The 23,687-nt window shown below is 38.4% G+C and overlaps 1 protein-coding gene across 1 annotated transcript in view; it reads right to left on the bottom strand.

Annotated features, from left to right (window-relative positions):
• Positions 1-12,081: 12,081 nt before the first annotated feature.
• The window catches only part of LOC122806363 (lectin-like), a 71,551-nt gene continuing 59,945 nt past the window's right edge, over positions 12,082-23,687 (bottom strand). Inside the window, exon 6 of the mRNA XM_044076714.1 lies at positions 12,082-12,773. Within this exon, the coding sequence (XP_043932649.1) occupies positions 12,712-12,773 (62 nt within the window). The 3' untranslated portion in view covers positions 12,082-12,711. The remainder of the gene's footprint in view (positions 12,774-23,687) is intronic.

The following is a 23,687-nucleotide window of genomic DNA, read 5'->3' as shown; positions in this document are numbered from 1 at the left end:
TTTTTTCTTTTGGAGTGTCAGCACTCTCCACTTGGAGTGCCAAGATTTCATATGGGAGCCCTATTGTTCCCTTTCTTGGATGTATGTAGTTTTTAGTTTACCTGATCCAGTGTATACAGTATAAATATGATAGTTCGTTAAGAGTTTTTGATGTTATTGTTGTTAATACATTATGATTACTTCTTCTCATTGTTTTGCATGTTAAACCCTGTGTGCAATAAAAAAAGGTAATTAACACAGGAAAGTGATGATTAGCTCTAACAGTAATACCATGTGATTCAGAGACATGCACATTTGTGGGCAGTGAGGTCTTTCCTCGGGTCCTAGTTAAATGATCAAAGTTTGGGCGGAACGGGAATATTCCCTTTTCCTCGCTGTAGTGCGATCTCGGAGTTGGTATATTTTAATAATGGGAGGTATGGGAGGTGCAGGGGGGCTTGCTGTTTTTTTTTTTTTTTTTTTTTTTTGAATGTTCGAGATTACAAAACTTCGATCATATGGTCCTAACCATATGAGTTTGAAGTTTGGTAATTTCGGTCATTCAATGTAAACCCCTTTCCTCAATACAGCTTAACATGTCTATCAACTACATTTCTTGCAGTCACATAAACTGTTACTTTTGGCTGCAGTAGTTTCCATGAGTGTAGGGTGAGCTTGATTGATCTGGAGTGGAAGTTTTTTCCAGACAAGTGGTAGTCATCGTGTGGTGAATGTTTTTGTACTGTGATTTGTTTATTTGTGTACCAAGTTCAGATCTCCAGTCCTGAGGATTGCAGGACTGTTTCAGTTGTTGAGGTATAATATTCAATAAGTCAACTTTTGGTTAGCTCTATAAAGACTGCTCTGGTTAGTTGACCTTTGCCACTGTTTAGTAGCATATAAGCAAATGTAAAAATAGGAGTTGTATACTCCTACCTATTCTTCTAAGGCCTTTCCGAAAGCTTGAAAAACAGATGTGGGTCTGAAGTCAGATGGGTAGTGGGAATTAGGAATCTTGCTGACTGACGTTATAAGAGTTTATTTCCTGAAAGAGTGAACACAGTTTTCACAAACTATAAATGTGCTGTACATCCATTAGGTGTCCTTTATAAAGACAGAAGGGATGTAGATTGCCAGAGCCTGAGGGCTCATTGAGTGAAATTAGCTGTTCTTCCGTATCCTTGAAATTTAATTGCAGCAGTATCGTAGGGTATAGAAAGTAGCATTTTGGTGGGTGGTTAGAGAGGCTAGAGGTTGAGGATGGAGTAATAGCATAGTTAGTGAATTCCATTACTAGGTCTTGGGGTGAAAAAAATTATATATTTTTAATATTCTGTCCTATTAAATTGTTAAGAAGGTTCTAGAATACTTTTGATTTGGAAAGGGGGATGTTGTTCTCTGTTGGAGTAGCTAATGTTGTCTTCAGGTTAAATAAATCTACTGTGTTAAATGGAGAAAACACTATCAAGAGAAGCAGCGTCCCAATTGTGCAGGCTTCTCATGAGACTTTCTTGTGTACCTTGGTGTATGTTATGATTGATTATTCCACATCAGTCATGTAAGCAGGCTATTTCAGCAGCCTAATTGTGAAACAGTGGTACTTAAAAATAAATAAACCAGGTTAGATGCAGTCGTCAGATTTCTGTATATAAATAAAGACAAGGGGTTTCCAGCAGCACATTCGTTTGCAGAATAACATGGCAGAAAATATTGAAAATGAAGTATCTTACAAAGTGCGCAAAACAGGAATCCTATGCCTGATTTCAAGCACCATGATGAAACTGCACAAAATCGTAAGCAAATACTCACGAGACTTCTGTTATCCCACGCATTTCGTACCGAAGTATGTTTTCAGTCTCTTTGGCTAACACTAAGGAGATGTAGACCATTGTTAAAGCAGACTGAATGAAAGTTGCAAGCATTTGTCACAGCAAATAGGTGACATTGAAGCTGAATATCTGAAACATGAGATTGTCTACATAGCTGACATTTCACTTGAAAAGTGAATCTGCAGACAACTTTTTGTGACTAATTGAAGATTTTGAATCTACAAAATCTATGTAATTTTACAGGTTGGGGGTGGCCGGGGCTACCTGTTTGGTCACTTTTATGCACTTGTACATTGCATAAGAGCCTTTTTGTATACCACTGATGTGTTTTAGTAAGTGTTTGTTCACGTTTAAGAATTAATAAAATTGCAAGTGCTTATACTGCTCACTGTATGATAGTCATGTAGCCTTTATGTACAGCTGTAACAAAGTAAGTCACCATCACTAATCTCTGGCTTTGGGCCGCATCCATTTGAATCCAGAACCTACCTGGTGATGAAAGTAGTAACAGGGCAGAGGGGTATGAACATTGGGACTTATCTGAAGAGTGATCATCTCTACAAAAATGGGTAAAAAACATAAGGAACATTTTATTCATATCTCCCCAGTGCCATAATTTAGGCATAGCACTATGACATCTGTTCTCAGAGATATCTTTGTCTGTTCTACAGTTACGGATTTTATTAAAGTTAGAGCTGTTTGCAGGTGCATACATTATTAACTGACTGGATAAAGTCCATGTGGAACATCTACAAAAAATCCTTAACTGCAGGACGCTCTGTATCTGTAGGTATATTGTTTTGAGAAATACAGTTTTTCTCATTGTGAACCTCTGTTAGGGCTTTAAAAGACATTGCAATGATTGTTAATGCTCAGATGTTGAGATATATGGTTTTACATAGGTGTGAGACCTCATCAATATAATGAAAAAGGTGCAGAGGGCAATTTGAAAATGTCAATCCAAAATATACATGGACTACACAAAGGCAGAAAAAAAGAGGCTACAAGAACTTAACAGTCATATTTTAATGGAGCAATGCTGAGAGATGCAAAATTAAAATCACTTTATAGTGCAAAAGCTACAACTGGGATTTGCATGGCCAATAGAGTATAGAAAAAGTGGTGTATGGAAACACGATGAGAACATTTAAAGATACAAGATGAACAGCTCCTGGAAGATAGAGGCAGGTATTATGTCACAGAAGAAAGTGATGGATGGGTGGAGCAACCTACATGAAAAATAGTATCATAAAAACCTGTGACAAGAATTTGTGTGACAAACCAAGAGCAACTGTCCATGATTTAAAGAGTATTTATTCATTTAACATCATTACATTTCAAGGTAATAATTACCCCCCCCCCCTTTGTTATGCACACATTTGGAATGGATTCTTTCTACACATCAAGCAGAGTACCTCCTTGAAAACCTTTAAAGCAGACCTGAATAACAGGCTTGAGAACTGTAAATTCATGTCTGGCATTAAAGGTAATGATCTCCTATATAAAAGGAAAGTCATCTGTCATTGCCATTTAAAAAGGTGATGTGACAAAGCTTCTCCACAGCTCTGCAGCACTGAGCTTAGTATGAATCTGGCTCATGTAACTAAAGGAGTACTTATACCTGAACCTAGGTCAAATCCCTTTTGGAAGGCTTCCAATGTGAGCTGGGAAAAAGAAGGCAGTGGAGGCAAATAAGAAATACTATACATATGTTTCTAAAATGTAAAAATATACACAGCCAGCTTTTTTATCTTCCACAGTACTGGTCTACTTTGGTTTAATTTCTCCAAGTCTTTTGAGTTTCTAGTACCAGGATAGGAATGGACCCCATTCCTAAGATTGTTTCAGCCTTTGATGTTAGCCAAAAGTGCTCTTTGCAGTACCCACAATGTGCCCAGAAATTACTCCTGCAATGCATATTGGTAGCATATCTAAATATGACTGTAAATTCTTTTTTATGAGACCCATCGCTCCTACTACTATTGGAACTGTTTCGGTATTCTTCTTCCACACTGACTTCATTTCCCCTGGGAACAACACATGTATTTTATGACTTTGTGTCTCTTTGTACGTAAGACACTGAAATCACTGGGTATAGCAATTTCAATGATTAGTGCTACTTTTGTCTTCTTCGCATGGACTACTATATCTGGTTTTCTCGCATCTATTTTTTTGAACGGTCAATAATGAGTGATCCCATGTGATATAAATTTAATCATTCTCTATAATGCTTTGTGGCTGATGTTTCCAATGTTTCTCAGCTACTTCAATATTCTAATGTTTGCAATATACCCAAAGCAGCAGTCATTATTATGCATTTCAGTATACAGGCCCTCTGCCATTAGTGCATCATACCCAGCAACAAGATGTGTGACTGTTTCCACTTCTGTTTTGCACACATTTGTCTGTTTCTCCCACATGTTCAATTTTGTAAACCATTGTTTACATAGTCCACTGTCCTGGGCCGCCAGTATTAACCCTTCATCTTTTGGTTTAAATTCCTCTCCTTAACTATTCTTGTGTCAGATCCTGATCGACATGAGGTTGTTCCAGGACTTTTCTGTACTTGCAACTATATTTATGCATTTTCCACATTTTTGCCTTCTCATCTGATCCTTCTCATTATATTCTTTCTTTTATTTTTTAGCAGATTTAGTTGCTGCCTGATTTTTGTCTACTTCTGGTTTGATTTCCATTCCCACTTGACACTGATATACTTCTGCTAAACTAAGCAGGAAAGTCATCTTAGACTTGTTCTCTCATGTTTTAAAGCTTTCACTATATTTGGATCTGGTGACGTCAGCAGATATGTATGCAGTCCTCCAGTTACAGATCTATACATGAGATTAGTTTCAAGGAGGACTATACCGCCTTCAGTACGGGGAATATATAATCTTGGTAAACACTGATTTTTTTATATCATTTGATAAGCATAGAGTATTTCTCTTGTTTTCTTGTCCAATTGATCCAATACCTCTTGAAGCCAATCAGTAATCCCAAAACTGTAAGTTAAAACAGGAAGATCAAATTGGTTTATAGTTTGGACTTTGTTCCTAGATGTCAGAGTGGTTTTCAGTATTAATTTTAGTCTTCTAAAATATTCCTTACTGAGCATTGTTCATGTTTTATTGTCAGTTCTTCATCAGTTTCCAAATATTTATACACTCCCTTCTGCTTAAGTTCCTTGATATCCCATTCCTATCCCAGACTGATATTTTCTTGGTGCAGCAGTTTTCCTGCTTTATATGGTGCTTTTGAATATTTATCAAGACCAAATGACATTCTTGTTATCATTGGAGAAAGTTTTAACCACTTGCAGTTGTGCTTTAAGCTCATTATCTGATGAACTATACGGTTTTAAATCATCTGCTAAAAGAAGATGAGATGTCGTTACACTTGGTGTTTTCTGGGAGCCAAATTGTAACCATGACCTAATCTGTTAAGTAGACATCTCAATGGGTTAAGGGCATGACAAACGAGCAGCAGTGACACAAGCAGCGGGGACAGAGACAACCTGGAGTATCCCCTTTGAATTTTTATCTTTGGGATAATAATTTGTCCTTTATCATGATTCAGCTGCATAGTGGTTTGCCACTGTTTCATAGTCACTGTAATGTAATTGATCAATGTAGGGCAGGGGTGGGCAAACTTTTTGATTCGTGGGCCACATTGAGTTCTAACATTTGACAAAGAGGCCGGAACAGGAGCAGATAGATGGCATGCTTTGAAAACATCACCTCATTGGGGGAAAAATACACATCTTGGGATATGGAGAAAACATGTGCTTTAATTTCCAATGAAAATGAAGAAAAGCATTACAATAAAATCTCTGACTTCGAAATGAGTCTTTAAACACTGAAAATCAAATAAATGACCACTTTATTTTAAAGCACTGAAAGTTCTGTTATCCTTCAGGATATCACCATCACTCTCCTCCTGACTGTCTTTTTTTTCAAAAACGGTAGGAGATGCAGATGTACTTGTCCTGTTCCTTTTATTCAATTTGTTTCCCCGGTGCCAAAAGTCAACAACAACCAGTGCAAGGACGAAACAGTTGCAGCAAGTCAGTCTGTGAAGCGTTATATTTGATCTGCGCGCACTTTTTATTTTAACAACGTGCGTATCACGGAGAGACACAGATTTTAATGGGAGCAGTGTTGTTGGTCTCCTTTTTTAGCCAGCGCATCAAAGTCTGGAGTTAGTTTTGTTGTGGCAATTCTCAGGATGGATCTGAGGTGTAGGTCTGTTAACTTGGATCTGTGGCTGGCTTTGTTGATGTTCATGACGCTGAAGGTCTGTTCACACACGAAGGTAGAGCCGAACAAAGCCAACATCATCTGCGCTTTTCGCCTTAGATTTGGAAACGCGGCATCATTGAGTGAAGCATAGAAGTCATTTAGTTTCAGAGAGCTGAACTTCTCTTTTAAGGCAGGGTCGGACTGAAGGTCGATCAGTTCGAGCTGAAGCTCCTCTGGAGTCTTGGGTCCGCTCATCTTCATAGAGGGGCGGTGGGTCAAAGGGTAAAGTGCAAACGTGGAGTAATAGGCCTACGCTTCACCTCAACAAAGCCAATATATCTAGAGTGCGCCATCTAGTGAGGAAACATCAGAATTGCAGGGGAAATAAAACATTAACAAGGTTAATTTATTAAATTTTTTCAAGTTTGGCGGGCCGAATCAAAACGTTTAACGGGCCGCATGTGGCCCCCGGGCCATAGTTTGCCCATGCCTGATGTAGGGTATATATTATATATCTGTACGCACTCCTTTATCCATGAATGTGGGATGCTGTCAAATGCTTTCTTGTAATCTATCCATGTCATACTTAGATTCTTCCCCTTTACAATTCTCCATTATGACTTTAACAGCAAATGTGAGTGTATTTTCTTACCCTTTTATTCTATTGCCATGACTGAGTTTTTATCCAAATAACTAGAAGCTCTGTCAGCATAAATTCCAGCATATAGTTTATACATCATGGGAAGGCAAGTTATTGGTCTATATTTTTTACAGTAGATAGCAGGTTCACTCTTAAGGAGGAATATCTTTTTTCCTGTTAACCAGGTTGGTGACTGTTTGGGATGTGCATATAAATAGTTCGTACTCATGGCTAAATCTTCGTGCAAAGATGAAGTACTTTTGCTTGGAAGTTAGGTACAGCATCTGGGTCTGGGATTTTTCAGTTTGAGCTTTTCTTAATTTTGTTTCAATTTCTCTGGCTGTTATTTCATCCCATTTCATATCCTGTACATTCAAACTTCTTACCATTTATTTTACTAGTTTTATCCATTCATTGTCTTTGTTTTGTTCCACAGGGTGTTCAAAGATATTTCTCCAAAATGTGTCTATTTTTTTCTTTTTTTTTTTTTTTTTTTGGTTTGTTTCTCAATTCTCTATCAAACCTTTTAGGTTATTAATGAATTTCTTATTTTGTACCATTTCTTTATATTTATCTGCAGATCTTTTTTTTTTTTTTTTTTTGCTTGTGCTGATATCTTTAGTTTATTATTTGAAATAGTCTATGATAGATCCTGGTCTGTCCTGAGTCAGTGCATAGCTTTTATCACATCTATCATTGTAAGTAGTTTTGCTGATTTATTCCCTCTTCTATATTCTACTAACAGTGACACCACTTGTTTTAGTTGCTTTATAGCTTTCTATATTCAATACATGATGGCTTTTGACTTCTTCTCTTCCTTTCTGTTATTGCTCTGCAATTTTTGTGGTAAGATTGTATCTGCTATTAATTTAGCTGCACATTACTATATCCTATGAACTTCTGTTATATCAAATGAATTTCCATTAATAGTTTTGACTACTGTGCTCATCTGTTTTATCAGACTTCTAACATTTTGGGTGTTACTGATTTTCTGGAATCTATTTCTTTTCTCAGTCTTAATATGTCTATCCATCTCTATTAAATCAAGCAAATCTTCTCTTAGATCATTTTCTTCTAAACTGAGGCACATTCTTTCTGTTTCCTGTGGGCATTGTGCAGAAAGTTCCAGAACATCTTCCTGTGACATACTCTCTTCAGTTGCATCCTGCGTCATCTATTGCTCTTTCATATGTGAACTCCCTGCCCTATCAATCCACAGCATTGACTGCATCAGAGTTGCCACTGTTTCCTATTCCTTCCTTTTCTGTGCAACTCCAAATGAACTTTTGCACTGGTTCCACTTAAGGCCCCAGATTATCTTCATATGAGACGTGATCAGATGCTTCTAGTTTCAGCTGTTTCTCCTTAATTTGGCGACTTCATCATGCTGTGATATCACCAGAGTTGAGTTGTCTACACTGAATCCTTTCCTTCGCAGGTACTCCGTTACCTCACTTTTCATTTCTTTATCTCCTCCATCACTAATCATCTTCTCTCTTTTCTCCCCTTTCATTTCTTATTTTTTGTATGGTGAAATTTTCACTAACTGGATGCCTTTGTCTGAATTTCTCTTCAAATACCTTTCATGTTGCTTTTTTGTATTGATTAGTTTGGCTTTCTCCTTTGCATACATATTTCACTGCGTTAAATCTTTTTGTTTCCCATGTCCATACTTCTTCTTTAGATACCTCTCACTCCACCTGTTCTCCTGACTTTGGGGACTCTGTTCCATCATACTGTGACATAACCTGTGGTAGCCTTTCTACACAAAATCCTTCACTTTGTAGGTATTCCATAACTTCAGTTTCTATTTGTTTAACTTCTACTTTACTACCCTTCTGTTCTATATGCCTCCTTTGTGATCTTATTTTTGGTACTGTGAAATTTTCCATATCTGGGTGCCTTAGCCTATATTTCTCTTCAAATATATTTGGTGCTGCTGTTTTTGAATTAATTAGTTTGGCTTTCTCCTTTGCATAAATATTTCACCATATCAGATCTCTTTTTCTTTCCTATGTCCATGTTTCCTTTTTATATCTTTCAAAAATCTCTAGGTTTTGTTCTTTATATTTTTGCTCTTCCGCTGTCACTTCTTTTTCCAGCAACCCAGCCATTCTTTTTTGATGATTTTCATGAATCCACTGTTTTAATGAACACAAGTTTGCATATAGGTTCATAGGTTCATACTAGGCTATCTGCCCTAGGGCATTTATAAGCCTAGCCAGAGTGTGTTTGGCTTTTGCCACCCATTTTAAATTAATTTTGCTATGCCCTTTTTCGAGGTTAGTATACTGTGCCTCTGTCTAACAGTGACACAGAAGTGATACCCAGGGTAAACCTACGATCTCCCATCCACTCATCAAGATTCCTCTTGAAGAGAGTCAATGTGGGACTCTGCCTAACCTGGACTGGGATTTTATTCCAGAGTGAAGGGAGCCTCTGGGTTATGAATCTGTCCCTCCAGCATGTCCTATTTATTTCAGTGCTGAGGTTCAAGTCTCTCAAGCGTGTAGCTCGATGGGATTTGGATTTTCTGAGGTGCAGCATGTCCATTAATTATGGGTTGGACATGGCTTTATACGTCAGGCACAGATCGCCTCTGAGCAGGTGGTATGCCACTAAGTAGAGCTGGAGTTTCTTTAACCGGGCAGCATATGGAATCTGTTTGAGCCCTTTGATCCACTTGGTGAGGTACTTTTGGGGTCTTTCCAGTTGCTGCAGGTGTCTGGTAAGGTACATCCCAAAAGGGGCATTGTACTCAATTATGGGCCTGATGAGGGATAAGTAAAGAGGCACGATCACCTCCCCTGATCTAGATGTGAATCCCTTCATGATTAGGTTGGCTATATAAAATGTTTTTCTAACCACTTTGGCCACGTGGTTGTCAAATGAGAGATTGCTATTTTGAAGCTGTAGACAGTTTTTCTTGTGCAAGTATTTTTTCCTTCCTCTAATTTCTCTCTTAATCTTTTTTAATATTTTCTATCTAGAAGTTCTGGGCTTCTTGCATAATAGTAACAATACATAATTCCTTTCTTACTCTCAGTAACCCAGTCTATCATCTTTATGGCTCTTTTTTGACCTGTCAGTTTTTGTGGACTACTACTATCATCTACAGCAGGGGGACTATCCTCCCGTGTGCAAAAAATTATGTAATTATAGTCAGACATGTTTTAAGTAGGCAGCACTGTAGGTGACATCATTCACATGCTGTGCATTTCCATTCATTTCTATATTTGGATCTGCAATGTGCACCTCTCCTAAAACAGCTATAGTTTTTGGAGTCACTTACTCTTTAATTTTGCCTGCTGGAACTGGCAAAGAAGCAACCCAGTAGGTACATATGCATTCCTCATCACCATGGATGCTGCTTGCTTCCACCAGTTTGTCACCTGGTACTGCAGAAGACCTAATACACATGTGCCATTAATAAGGAAGTAACATCATAGGTAAATTTTCTTCTAATAACAGATTCCACTGAGTTCCAAAAAAAATCCTACTGTTTCTGTAAACTGCCAAGTGTAGGTTGAAAAATATGATTCTAAGAGAGCTTTGGCTACAATAACAAGACCTCATTATTGGTTCATAACATGTCTTTGAATCAGTACTTCCGCGGTGGTGCAGTGGTAGCATTGTTGCCTCACACCAAGAGGTTCTCCCGTTCGATTCTCGGCTGGAGTGCGGGGAGTGCCTTCTGTGTGGAGTCTGCATGTCCTCCCTGTGGTTGGGTGGGTGTTCGAAAGACATGCGTAAATGGGCGTGCCTTCATTGAAGGTTGAACGTTGAGCTGGCACCTCAGCGTTCATGAAAATCTACTGCCAATCATTAGCGGACTGGAGTTCTGCTGTGGTGACCCCTAACTGGGAAAAGACAAAAGACAACAACAACAGCATGTCTTTGAATCACATTTTATTTTTTACCACTAGGACTGTCAGACCTCTGACAGTGGTAGTGTTTGCATTGTTGCCCATGCATAACATTGACACAAGCACAACCTGCACACATAAGACATTCATGATTATGCGCACACACACACACACACACACACACACACACACACACACACACACACACACACACTCACACACACACAATTAATGCACATGCATATGGGCACATACACACTCACTTACAGTGACAAACATTCATGTAACTGCACATGCACGTACACACACATACACACACACACACACACACACACACACACACACACACACACACACACACACACACACAATATCAAACAACCTCCCTAGCACACTTCATCAGACATTATCACCCATTTACCCCCACGCACATTCTGAGAGACACACACACACTCACACTTCACTACCTAACTCCCTACTGTGGCCTTCATCCAGCTTCATTAATGCACTTACAGATGTATGCATGTACACACATTTTGACACACCACCCACCTATATGTCTGTTCTGAACTTTGCTGAACTTAACCTGCACAGCATCTTCAAGTTAATAGGTCAGCACCATCTTTTGGTGATGTTAAATTTTTCCTCACATTGTAGTAATTTACTGTGCTAATTGATTCTCTAAATTTGTTGACAGAGTAAATCAGGAGCTACAGGTATTTCTGGGGACAGCATATAGATAATTAGCATTCACCACTCCCATGGATTGCTTCAGTCACATGCACCATGGCTAGTTGACTGCCCTGTATGCTGATGCTACCACTAGTGAGAAATCGTAGTGGTAGGGTGGTCTCTGAATGAGAAAGGTTACTACAAGTGGAAAGCTGCTGGTGTTAAGTCTTCTCAATTACAGCAATACTTTCTAAATTCCAGTCCTTAATCATTCCTCAAGTATCTGGTGTCCTCTCTGTCAATTTGTTGAGGCAGTGGTTCTCACTTGTATTATGTCACTCAGATGGAGACTTCCATCTCTCTGGTTACAATAAAGCTAAATTGTTTTTTCTTGTCTTTTGGTTGTGTTCCTTTTCATGTCCAACTGTTTTTTTTTTTGTTTGTTTTTTTTTGTTTTTTTTTAGATGTAGCAGGTCTCTCTTATAGTGTTGATTTCCAGTGCTGTCTTATTTCCAGGTATGTCATGTAAAGGGAGGTTTAAAAAAATAAAAAAACTGCAACATTGCTGTCTTGCTATTAAATATCTTCCCCATAATACAGAGACTAGTTATATAATGAATGACCAAAACTACATTAGAAGGGAAAGTGACAATAGAAGATGCTAATAGATTCTCTCGCTCTTTAAATAGAGATATTTTGTGGCGTGGTGATTTGTTTTCATAAGAAGATTGCATTTATTTTGATCCATAGTTGTTTTATGAAAGCAAAATTTGATCCACTAAACTCTCTAGATAGTTTTGTCTTTCCTCAGCCTGGTTTAATTCAGACACTGAAGGTAATAAGTGACACAGTTTGTATATGATGCTCATGCAATATTTTATTTCATTGTAATCAGTAGTTCTAAAGCAAACAGAAAGAAGCACGCAGGGCCATATTTCAGCAAGCATAAAGCCCTGGATGTAAATGCCAATGTAAGCCTGAATGCGTTAAGTGCACCACAAACTTGTGGCTGGATTGTACAGTTTCAGAAGAAAAAAAAATAATAATTATAATTGTACTTCATGGTAATACAGTACCAAAATGAGCACATTTAATTGCCATTTTGAATGCATGGTCATTACAAGGATATGAAAAAATATATGGTGTTTTTACACGAGGGATGGCAAGTCCTCCTGCAGCCCTCATTACTTAAATATTACCATTCATAGGCTGCATAGCTTTAGAGAAGAAGGAAAACACATCTTCCCTGAGATTATTCACCTTCCCCAGGATTGTTTCACTTATGAATGGTAATAAAAGTAAGGCTGTGAAGGGAGGGCTTGCTCCTCCCACAAAAGAAAAAAATATATACATCCAGCTATATAAAAACAAAGATGGCCAGACATTAAGAAAGGCATTTAAATTCTATCACCCAGAATAATTCCATTCTATTATGAGTCTGAGACCAAATGATGTTTTGAAAAATATCTGATAAGTTCCACAGCAGGTCAGTATTCGCAGATGAATGACCTGGTAACTGAGCAGGAGATATCGTTCCAGCTACCGGCTCCTGAAATGAAAGATTAAAAATGAATTACTACTTTTTCTGATGCAAATGATTTGACATCTTGCTAGTGACTTTTAGTTTAAGTACAAACTGCCACAGCACAATGGAATGCCACATCCTTTTCAAGTATAATTATAAAAATTTAAAAAAAAAACACTATGCATATAGAACCATTCAGAATAGAAAATAAAATATTTTCCGCCATAATAAACTAGTAAGTATATTTATTCTACAGTTCACACAGAATCTTTCCATGAGCTCTTAGCTTATTTCGTATGGAAACATTTTCCATATAATATGTACCATGTGTATCACAGCCCTACATTTTTGTCCAATCATATGAACCACTTCTGTCCATTACATCATATTTGTAGGATACTGAAAGGTATGTATTAATTTATTCATTCCACCCTTCATTTAACAGTTTACCTGTTTTCTGTATCCTTATTAATGTGTGAGAACTACACACAACATTACTAACAACATTGTGCAATATATTTAGGTCAACATTTCTTTTCTGCTAGGGTCACATTTACCTTTGCACCCCATTGCTCTTCTAGCCTTATATTTTACCTCACATAGATTATTTATATCAGATAGTCCAAGCTTAATCAATCTTATGTTAATTTCCTCATTTGTTGTAACTGTTTTCAGTTCCAAATGTGTAGTTTTTATTAACTTTTTGGTTTGAAAGAACTTTTTGCACTGAAGCTAAGCTGACATGTCTTATTCCTTTAGCCATAGGTTTTATCTCACCTTTTGTGTACCTTAAGATTTTCCTTCCAGAACTTCTGTACTCTCACATGAAAAACATTGAAAGTGAGCAGATTCAGTACTGGCCCCAGTGACAACTTTTGCAGTTCTTTGTGTCTATCATACTCTGTTATTAGTTGTATTGTGTGTTGCTTATGCAGGCCATGCGATCTTAACCTTGCAGTAGTCTCTGTCAATAAAGTTTTTGATGTTGATACGCTTTGTCTCGAAGCTTCTTCATTTCAAACCGTTCTAGACTGCATTTTGCCAGAAGTGTGTTTATGTATCAGTATCTATCTATCTATCTATCTATCTATCTATCTATCTATCTATCTATCTATCATCTATCTATCTATCATCTGTCTATCATCTATCTATCATCTATCTATCATCATCTATCTATCTATCTATCTATCTATCTATCTATCTATCTATCTATCTTTCATCTATCTATCTATCATCTATCTATCATATATCTATCATCTATCTATCATCATCTATCATCTATCTATCTATCTATCTATCTATCTATCTATCTATCTATCTATCTATCTATCTATCTATCTATCTATCTATCTATCTATCTATCTATCTATCGTCTATCATATATCTATCATCTATCATCATCTATCTATCATCATCTATCTATCTATCATCTATCTAATCTATCATCTATCTAATCTATCTCTACATAGGTTGATAGGTGTGTACAAAGCTAATGGCCCTGGAGCATTTACAAGTCTAGCCTATAGAAGTGCCCTGGCATCGTGCAACCGACATTAGTTCCCAGTGCTTCTATCAGGAGACTAGAGTGATCCCTGGGGTGAACTTTCTATTTCTCATCCACTTATCAAGATTTCTCTTGAAGACAGCCAGTGAGGTACTCTGCTTGGCATGTATGGGAAGTCTATTCCAGAGCATGGGCAGTCTCTGGGTTATGAACCTGTCCCTCCAGCATGTTCTGTTAATTGTGGTAATGAGGTTGAGGTCTTTGGAATGTGTGGTGCAGAGGGATTGGGATTTCTTTAGATGTAACATTTCTAACAGAGCTTGATTAGACATGGCTTTGTAAGTCAAACAGAGATCACCTCTTAGTAGACTATATGAGACAGAGAATAGCTCAATATAGCTGGAGTTTTTTGAGTCTGTCCATGTAGGACACGTGTTTAAGGCCTAGGATCCTCTTTGTGAGGTACTTTTGTGGCCTTTCCAGCTGTTGCATGTGTCTAGTGAGGTACATGCCAAATGGGGCATTATACTCGATGACTGGCCTAATGAGGGAAGAGTATAGAGAGATGATGACCTCTTTCTTCCTGGATGCAAAGTCATTGGTAATGAGATGTACCACATAGAAGGACTTTCTGACCACAGTGGCAATGTGGTGGTCGAAGGAGAGGTTGCTGTCAACCTGTGTCCCCAGATCTTTTTTAACGCCTTCAGTATTCAGTGGGCTCCCATCGATGTGGCAATTAGTGGGAACTGAGGTTTCCCCAAAGGGGATGACAACGTAATTTTTAGCATTAAACTTAAGGCCTTGGTTTCAACGCCAGTCATCGGTCTCAATGAGGCCTTTCTATAGGCTGTCTACATCACTTGGGGCCCCTGTGGGGCTCCACTCATGACTGGTCGGCAGTCTGACTTGGAGTCCACTACTTTCACACTGTGGGTTCTATCTGTGAGCCAGTTTGCAACCCACCTAAGGATATAGGGGGTGATGGCTAGTTTGGTGAATTTATCATTAATTCCTGACTGGGGAATGGTATCAAAGGCCTTGAACAGATCGGGGTATGCTGTATGAACTGCATTGCTCTCATCCACAGCTCTGGTGACTGGCTCAAAGAAGTCAACCAGGTTGACCAGGCGTGATCTGCCTTTCACAAAACCAAATTGCATGGGATCTAGAGTTTGGAGATTCCCTATATCCTTGTTAATTAGGTCCATGATGGTGCGCTCCATAGCCTTACATATCAGACTCATCAGAATAATGGCACGATAATTCCCAGGGTCTGTAGTTACTCCTCCTTTATGGAGACAGATGACTGTAGCACTGTGCCATTTGATAGGGACAAAGCCTGAGGTGAGGCTGTGACTGAACAGGCACACAGATGTGGTGCCAGTTCACTTTGTAATTCATGTAGAACACATCCAGGGATATTGTCTAGTCCCATGGAAGCTGTATTCTTGGCCTTGAACAATGCAGCTTTAACCTGTGCTGCAGTAATGCTGGGTACCTGGCATTCCTCTGGTATTGCGATTGGTCCTTTGGGGGGGAGAAGGGTAAAGTTGGCACTGAATCTGTCGGCCAGTATGTTGGCAATATCTGTTGGCTCAGTATAGGAGATACCATTGTGCAGTAACCCAGTGCAAATCTGGATATTGCCATGGAGATTCCTGATATAACTATAGAAGGCTTTGTGGTTGTTTTTAGTGACTGCTGCAATTCTGCCTTCATATCTGGCTTTAGAAGTTTTGATGAGGGATCTAAACTTTTTGTTGAGGCTAATAAGGGAGTTTTCCCAGTTTTGAGACTTCATCTTTTTCTGCAACAGTTTCTTCCTTCTGTTGTAAAGTTTATTAATGGCAGGGGACAACCAGATTGGCTTCCTTTTTTTGAAGAAGAGAGTCTTGGTTCTTTTGGGTATGGCTATATATTTTATATATAAAAACCCTTTCTTTCTGTGTATGTATATGTGTATATAACCCCCTTTATGTGTGTGTGTGTGTGGATATATATATATATATATATATAAAATTATATATGTATACAGTAAATATATATATATATATATATATATATATATATATATATATATATATATATATATATATATATATGGGTCTACCTGAAAACACCAACAGCGAAAAAACTGACACCATAAAACCAAAAGTTCAAAAACACGAAACTTCACATGCCCAACAAACCACAATTCCAACAGTCAACAAACAAAACAAATCCCCTGTCCAAAAAGTACACACACAACACAAGCACACCAAAAACCTTACAAACCTACACTAAACCTTACATACACAACTATCTATGCACTAACCTTAACCAAAACCCTAACCCTAAGGTCTGTCACTATCGCACACTCACCTAACCACGCCCTAACCCTAACTCACTTAACCTGCCCCTAACCCTAAAGTCTGTCACTATCGCACACTCACCTGACCTGCGCCCTAACCCTAACTCACTTAATCCACCCCTAACCCTACAGTCCGTCACTATCACACACTTACCTTAACATGTCGGTGTTCTCAGCGTCTGGATTTTCAACTTATATATAGATATATATATATATATATATATATATATATATATATATATATAGATATATAGATATAGATATAGTTGCAGTACAGTCTGTCAAATGCTCACTTCCTCTTGCTCACTTCCTCAAAAGAGTTTATTGATGTCTGTTTTGATAAAAGGACTTATTGTGAAGTGGAAGAGTTTATGAAAGTGGGGAACATTGAATCTTCCTTTTTCTGTCTGGGATGTACTTGCATTCAAGGTAAGTGGGAGTTTCAGATGATACCAAACGTTTTAGATATACTGAAAGTTTTGGCATTAAGAGCTGAGACTGTGTGTGTAAATGTTTTGGGTAAGGTTAGATGACTAGAGAAGGGGATGCATTTAACATTGTGCATTTGTGCTGTTGTATGTGAAGTGTGTGTACTCAGGCATGTTAAAACTTAGGGTCCCCTAGACCGTTTAATGTTCAGTAAAAGTAGCTATGTGCCCCTAAATGTCATAGTCACCCAGAAGACATACTTTACTCAATCCATATGGCCAAACTTTAGAGCACTTTGCCAGTAAATATAAGATCTCACCCAAGCGCTATAACATCCAAACAAAACCTACTTGTACACAGCATTGACAAAGCAGCAACATTTGCTTAACTATTAGCAACAATAATTGGGATTTTCTATTTTTTATCCCCTCCCCCCTTTTTACTCCATTTTAAGTAGTAAGTCCATCTGTCCATCCTTCACTTCCATCTTACCATATCTTGGTCTACTAGCACTACTTACTAATTAATTTCCAGACTTATTAATTTAATATCTACTATCATAACTAGTAGTTTGTCTTCTGTGATTTCTTCTTTTTTATATACTTCTCTAAATACCCTTATAAGTTATCATTTCTTCTGTCAATCAACATTTTCTTATTGCTGAATGAAAGGAAAAAGTATTTTCTTCTGCAGATACTCTGTATATAATACATTGTAACATCACATTATTTATTTATTTTACATTTGTTTACCGGGAAAGTCTGACTGGACAAAATGTCCTTTTTCAGAGGAGGCCCGGGTAGAAAAGCTCCACATTTATCAATAACCATAAGCTCCATATACATGTATTCTATATTATACTTCGATGAGCATAGATACAAATGTTAATGTTGTCATATATTCTACTTATGTTTGTTATACATAATTATACAAAGTATGTGCTTCTGATTGTATCCCACTTTTTGCAGGTTTCCCCCAGGTTTCCAGTAAAATGAAAACACTTGTGTCTTTGTCTCACTCGGCCTAGCCCTGTTGTCTAACAAACAAACTAAATAAACACACACGAGCTGAAAGATTCAGTGAACTGCATGACAACATTTAGAAGCCAGAGAAACTAGGGATATGCATAAAGCCTGAAGTCTGGATAAGTGGATTAAAAGAGAGCACTACACACGGTAGACTATTGAGAAAGTATTTTTGATATGTCAGGTGTTAAGTATTTTGACAGTTGTATATACAAATCAATGTTTCTGACAAGCACTCTGTTAAGCAACTACAGATTCCTCAGATTTCCTTTCTATAAATCCTGAGCAGCAGGTGTTTAAGGTTAGTTACTAGGTATGTAGCCCAGAAACTATTAAGGAACCTAGCCAAATTTCCCAGATGCCCATATCACTGTCTAGTTAAGTGATTTGCTCAATGTCACACAACGGGCAAATGATGACCTAGGGAATCAAACCCTGGTCCTGACAAAGCAGCTCATTGCCTTAATCCTATGCGCTAATTGCAAGGCTATCCCAAAATGTTTTGGCTACAATAATTCAAGATCTAGAAGGTTTGGTGAATAAAGTAGACTGTTTACTTGTATGGGGTTCTACCAAAAAAAAAAAATACACGATATGAGACAGGCTAAGCACCAGCTGTTTGCTATCATCTATGACCTGTAGCTTTTTCAATACTTCCCCCTACATCTGCTTGAATTACCCATTTGGATTAGAGTCCTTACGGGGGGGGGGACCTTACTGGCCAGAGAAAGTGTGTGGAGATCACATTTCCCAGTACACCAGTTTATAGATTGACAGGCAGACAGACAGAAATGAAACACACCTTTAGATCAACATGCTTGGTCTTCACCCAGAACTGCTAGACCTTTGTTGCAAACCCTGCTTTTCCCAGGACTGGTGAGCCAGCAAAAGTGCCACTCTGTTGGTCCTCCTATAACATTAGTTGTCTTTGTTTTCAACCAGGGCTCTTTATATTGCAGATGGCAATGGTACACAATTTGAGTACAGAATTTCATAACTTTGCCTAAATGGGAATTCAAGCATAAAACCAGAAATCCCCATCACTTACAAACAGTGGTTAAGTGGGTATAACAGCATAAAAAGAAAATAACAAACTCATGAAGAGTAACTGTTTTATTTCTACAAGTGCAGTCAACTGCTTCCTAGTCCTTGACTGTAAGAATTAAGTATTACAAAAGATAGGTCTCTTTCACTGTCTTCTTATAAGTAGACGGACAAAAGTGAGTCCAGCTAATTCATATTTATTACTTGAGCAAGACAATAGATGTAATGTTGTATACATGTTGACTCATTTCCCATATATGCCACCCCTTTTGTTTGCTATCACAACATTTTGGCATATTGGAGTCCTTAACTGAGTGATTTGCCAGTTAATTGTTAGCATTTGAAAGGGCAAGGTGTAGACAAAATCGCACAAAGAAGGATGCACTACAGTGGAGATGTTAACCACTATTTGACACTTGTTCATATTTTCATAACTGAGTAAGCTGCATGTTATTGAGAGGCAAGGTATGAAATGTCATGGCAAAAAAACAGAATATACCTCGTCACTGTTTATATATAATGCTGGAGGAATTTCTAAGTGTTAATAATTATGATATGCAAAGTGTCTGCATGTAAATTAATGTTTCCAAAACCAACTAATTACAAATTATAGCATAACATCAGATGAAACCTTAGATGATGATGGAAAAAAAAATACCATTGATAATTTCATGGCAATTTGTAAAGCGAGATGGTGAGTGTTATTTATTCTGTGAACTAGTTAAACAGGTATAACTTTCACATTTCTGTGAATATTTTGGTGTTAAAGGAGAACAGTGGACCTTGGAAAGGATTTTGCATAACTAACAGTGTGTCACCACAGTTACTGCAGTTTGACAGTCACCTTTTTTTTGTAGTCTGACAGCTCAGTAAACATGAGAAGCAGTTAGAAGGAAACAATCAATGTGCATTGGGTTTCACAGGAGCTGAGCCACTTGTGTGCTTATATTTTTTAAGACGATTCCATTTATAAGGTGAGGTGGTAGCCACACAACCCCCACTGTCAAAAACGTGAGCACAAGGGATTAAGGGATGTGGCAGCCCCCCCCACACACACACACACAAATGACAGTAATGAACTGTTTATACGTCTGTATCTTTGTTTTTAATTCATCTGATCTATCTAGTTGCCTGTCTTTGTGATCTATCTAATTGTTAATCCAAATAAAATAATGCAGGACATTGTGCGTGAAAAATGATGGTGTCATTATTGAACACGAGACAACTTTATATGATTGCCTAATCATGTCACTTACTATTCTGGACCTAAACTTATGCAAGGTCAAGTGATCTCCACAATTGCCAGTATTTCAATAAGCAGCTATTTCTTGCTATCAAAAGAAAGCCCAAGTCTAGTGAAAAAAGTGCAGCTGATGCTATGTTTAGTTTATACAGTTTCCAAGATATAGAAAGTTTTTTGTAAACATTTTGAGAAAAATATGCTGGCTGTGTCTACATTACAGTATATTCCAGTACTGATGTAAAGACTGTAATTTCACTTCTGTCGTAAAGAAGTTTTGTTGAGCACACTACAGAATGCACCTTTTTAGTAACATTTACTGCTCACAAGATATTTACTTTTTTGCTGTATGCTCTATAACTTAATTTTTCAGAAAATGTCCAGGAATCTAATAATGCATGCAGGCTGCTGAAGGTACAACATTCCACAGTCAGTAGGTAAGAATGGGTCAGAGGAATCAGCAAATATGAAAGAATATATTGTGACAGACAGGCAAGGGCACTTTTTTCCTCAAAGAAAAGTGACTGGGTGCAAATGCAAATGCAAATGCCAGCAAATTCAAATGGTCTGACAAGAGAAAATAGGAGTTCTTTAACACCTAGTATTATTTTGGAATCTTACTATGTGGAAGACATAAATTCAGAAATATATCCTAAACTTGGAAGACATCTCGACATGATACCAGACCACTCAAGAAGACACCTACGTATTCTGCAGAAAATGAGGAACTTGTCAGACTTAAAGCAGATGGTGAATTTACTGCCTCTCATAGAGATTATATTTTAAAGGTTGAATGTCATATGATTTTAAGGTTACAGGCACACACCATAACAACAAAGCCTTGACTATGGGTCCAACTCGTGTCTAAGCCTCTTCTGATGTAGAGTCCGGAGTGACCTGAAGTGTATACGTTACAACATCCTCCTTTCACCTGATTGGACTTCATTAGCCATGTCCCAGGGTTTCCTCTTGTAACCTATGCAGTCACCCATGCTACCATTCTTGGTCACAATACATCTTTTTTTATTGCTACTGTATTGTGTGAATAAAGAATAAGGGGGTCACTTCAGTAACCCCTTTCTGTCCTAATGACTTGATTATCTAGCCATACAACTCCACTAAATGTCTTAGCTCAGCCAGCTTTAAAATGACTGATAAATCCCATCATGCTCTGTATCCATTGAAACCTCTGACTTTCCTGCATAACTTCTGTTAAGCAGCTGCTAAGTTAATTCCAACAGTTGTCAGCATAACCAGACTCTCTTTATAGAAACATAGGAGTTGTTCACCAGTAATATAGGTATCTGCTTCGTAAATGCATTGCATTAATCTTATCTGTGATGCTACTTCAGCATACTACAAGCATCCATACTTATGGATTCAATATTCTTCTGGAGAGGTATCTCAGAAATTGTATGGTCAGAGCAACTACCCTTGCTGAACTTCCTCCTTGATGATTGTGATGACAAATCTGTATGTGGCTGAGGTGTGAAACATCTGTTTCTCAGGTGCTTTTGATAAACTATCAATATGCTCCCAGGTTGCAAGTAACTTATATGCATCTGATATATACAACTGCCACTCATATAATCCTTTCTATCTGAATCCCATTTTGGAGGCTATGCTTAAGAAAGTGCTTCAGAGACAGTCTATCTGTCCATAAGGTAACTGCTTCTCTACAGCTATCATATAACTCACTGTCAGATATAGGATCATAGGACCATAGGAAGTTACTAGGCTATCAACCCAGAGGTCATTGTAAACCTAGCCATTTCAGCCCAATGTAATATCATAAAAATGTTAGTTAATACCCAAGATTGCATTTAGTCATGACTGCCCATGTCCAGGAGGGTTCTATTCCTGGTAAGAATTTATGGTGCCCCATCCACTTGTCCAGGTTCCATTTGAACAGTCATAGAGGTGCTCTATTTCACATGAATAGGCAGCCTATTCCAAAGACATGGCAGTCACTGGGAGATAAATCTGTCCCTCCAGCATGTCCTATTCAAGTCACAGGCCATAGTTAGGTCCCCGGAATGGGTGGCCCTAGTCCCATTTGATTTACAGATATGCAGCAAGTTCATTAGGTTTGGGTCTGAGATTGCTCTGTAAGCCAGGCATGAGTCTGCCCTAAGAAGTCATTATATTACAGAGTAAATTGACAGGGACTTTAGTCGGTCTGTGTATGGCACATGCTGGAGTCCCTTGATCTTCTTTCTTAGAAACCTCTGAGGTCTGTCCAACTGCTGCAAGGGCTTTGTACAGTCCATGCCAAATGAGGCGTTATACTCAACTATGGGCTGGATTAGTGCCGAGAATAGAGAGATTATAACTTCTTTTGTTCTCAAGGCAATGCCTTTACTAATCAAGTGTGCTATGTAGAAAGCCTTCCTTACCACAACAGACATATGGTGCTCAAAGTTAAGGTTGCAGTCAACTTGTGAACCCAAGTCCCTTTCCACTTAGTGGGTACTTAAGTTATTGTTGTTGATTTGATAGTGTGAAGGGGTATTGTGTGTGCTGAAGGGAATGATGATGCATTTCTTTGCATTCAGTTTGAGACTGTGACTAAGACACCAGTCGTTGGTATGCGTAAGTCCTTCCTGGAGTATACTGACATCATTTGGGAATGCAATAATTGCACCCAGTTTGCAGTCGGTCAGCCACAACCCCTTAGTTTTGACCTGAACTTCTGAGATGTATATACCAAACATTAGGGGCCCAGCACTAACCCATGTGGCACCCAGCTAGTACCAGGTCTGCTGGGTGATGTGGAGTCACCCACATTGATAGCGTGTGTCTGGTTTGTGAGCCAGTTAGCAACCCATCTTACAACAAAGGGGTTGTCTTTGTTTATGAGGTCCATAATGATACGTTCCATGGCCTTACAGGTGAGGCTGGTCAGGCTTATGGGTCTGTAATTCCCCGGCTCTGTTGCTAGGCCAACTTTGTGGAGAGGGATAACTGTTGCTGTTCTCCATTCCAGAAGATGACAATTGAAAAGGGTACATAATGGTAGCTCATGTTTTAGTCTGCCTAGAAGACAGCCTGGGATGCCACCTGGTCCCATAGAGGCTGTGTTTTTTGTCTTGGACAAGGCTTTGATGATCTGTTCTTCAGATATGTAGGGTGGGTGGGGCAGATTCAGACAAAGTTTGTAATAGATTAGGAGGGGATGGGGGGTAAAATTTTCACCAAACCTATCCGCTAGCAGGTTTGCTGTCTCTGTGGGGTCAGTGTGTGATACTGTTGGTCACTAGTGCTTCATATGTTTGGGTCCTACCTTTAAGCCTATGTACGTAGCTGTAAAAGGCCATATGGTTATCCTTGGCTGTGCTAGCTA

Source organism: Protopterus annectens, chromosome 7.part0, assembly GCF_019279795.1.
Source record: "Protopterus annectens isolate FY-2018-M chromosome 7.part0, PAN1.0, whole genome shotgun sequence".
NCBI classification, from domain to species: Eukaryota; Metazoa; Chordata; order Ceratodontiformes; family Protopteridae; genus Protopterus; species Protopterus annectens.
The sequence above is the reverse complement of the archived record's forward strand: the minus strand, read 5'-3'. Positions and strand labels throughout refer to the sequence as shown.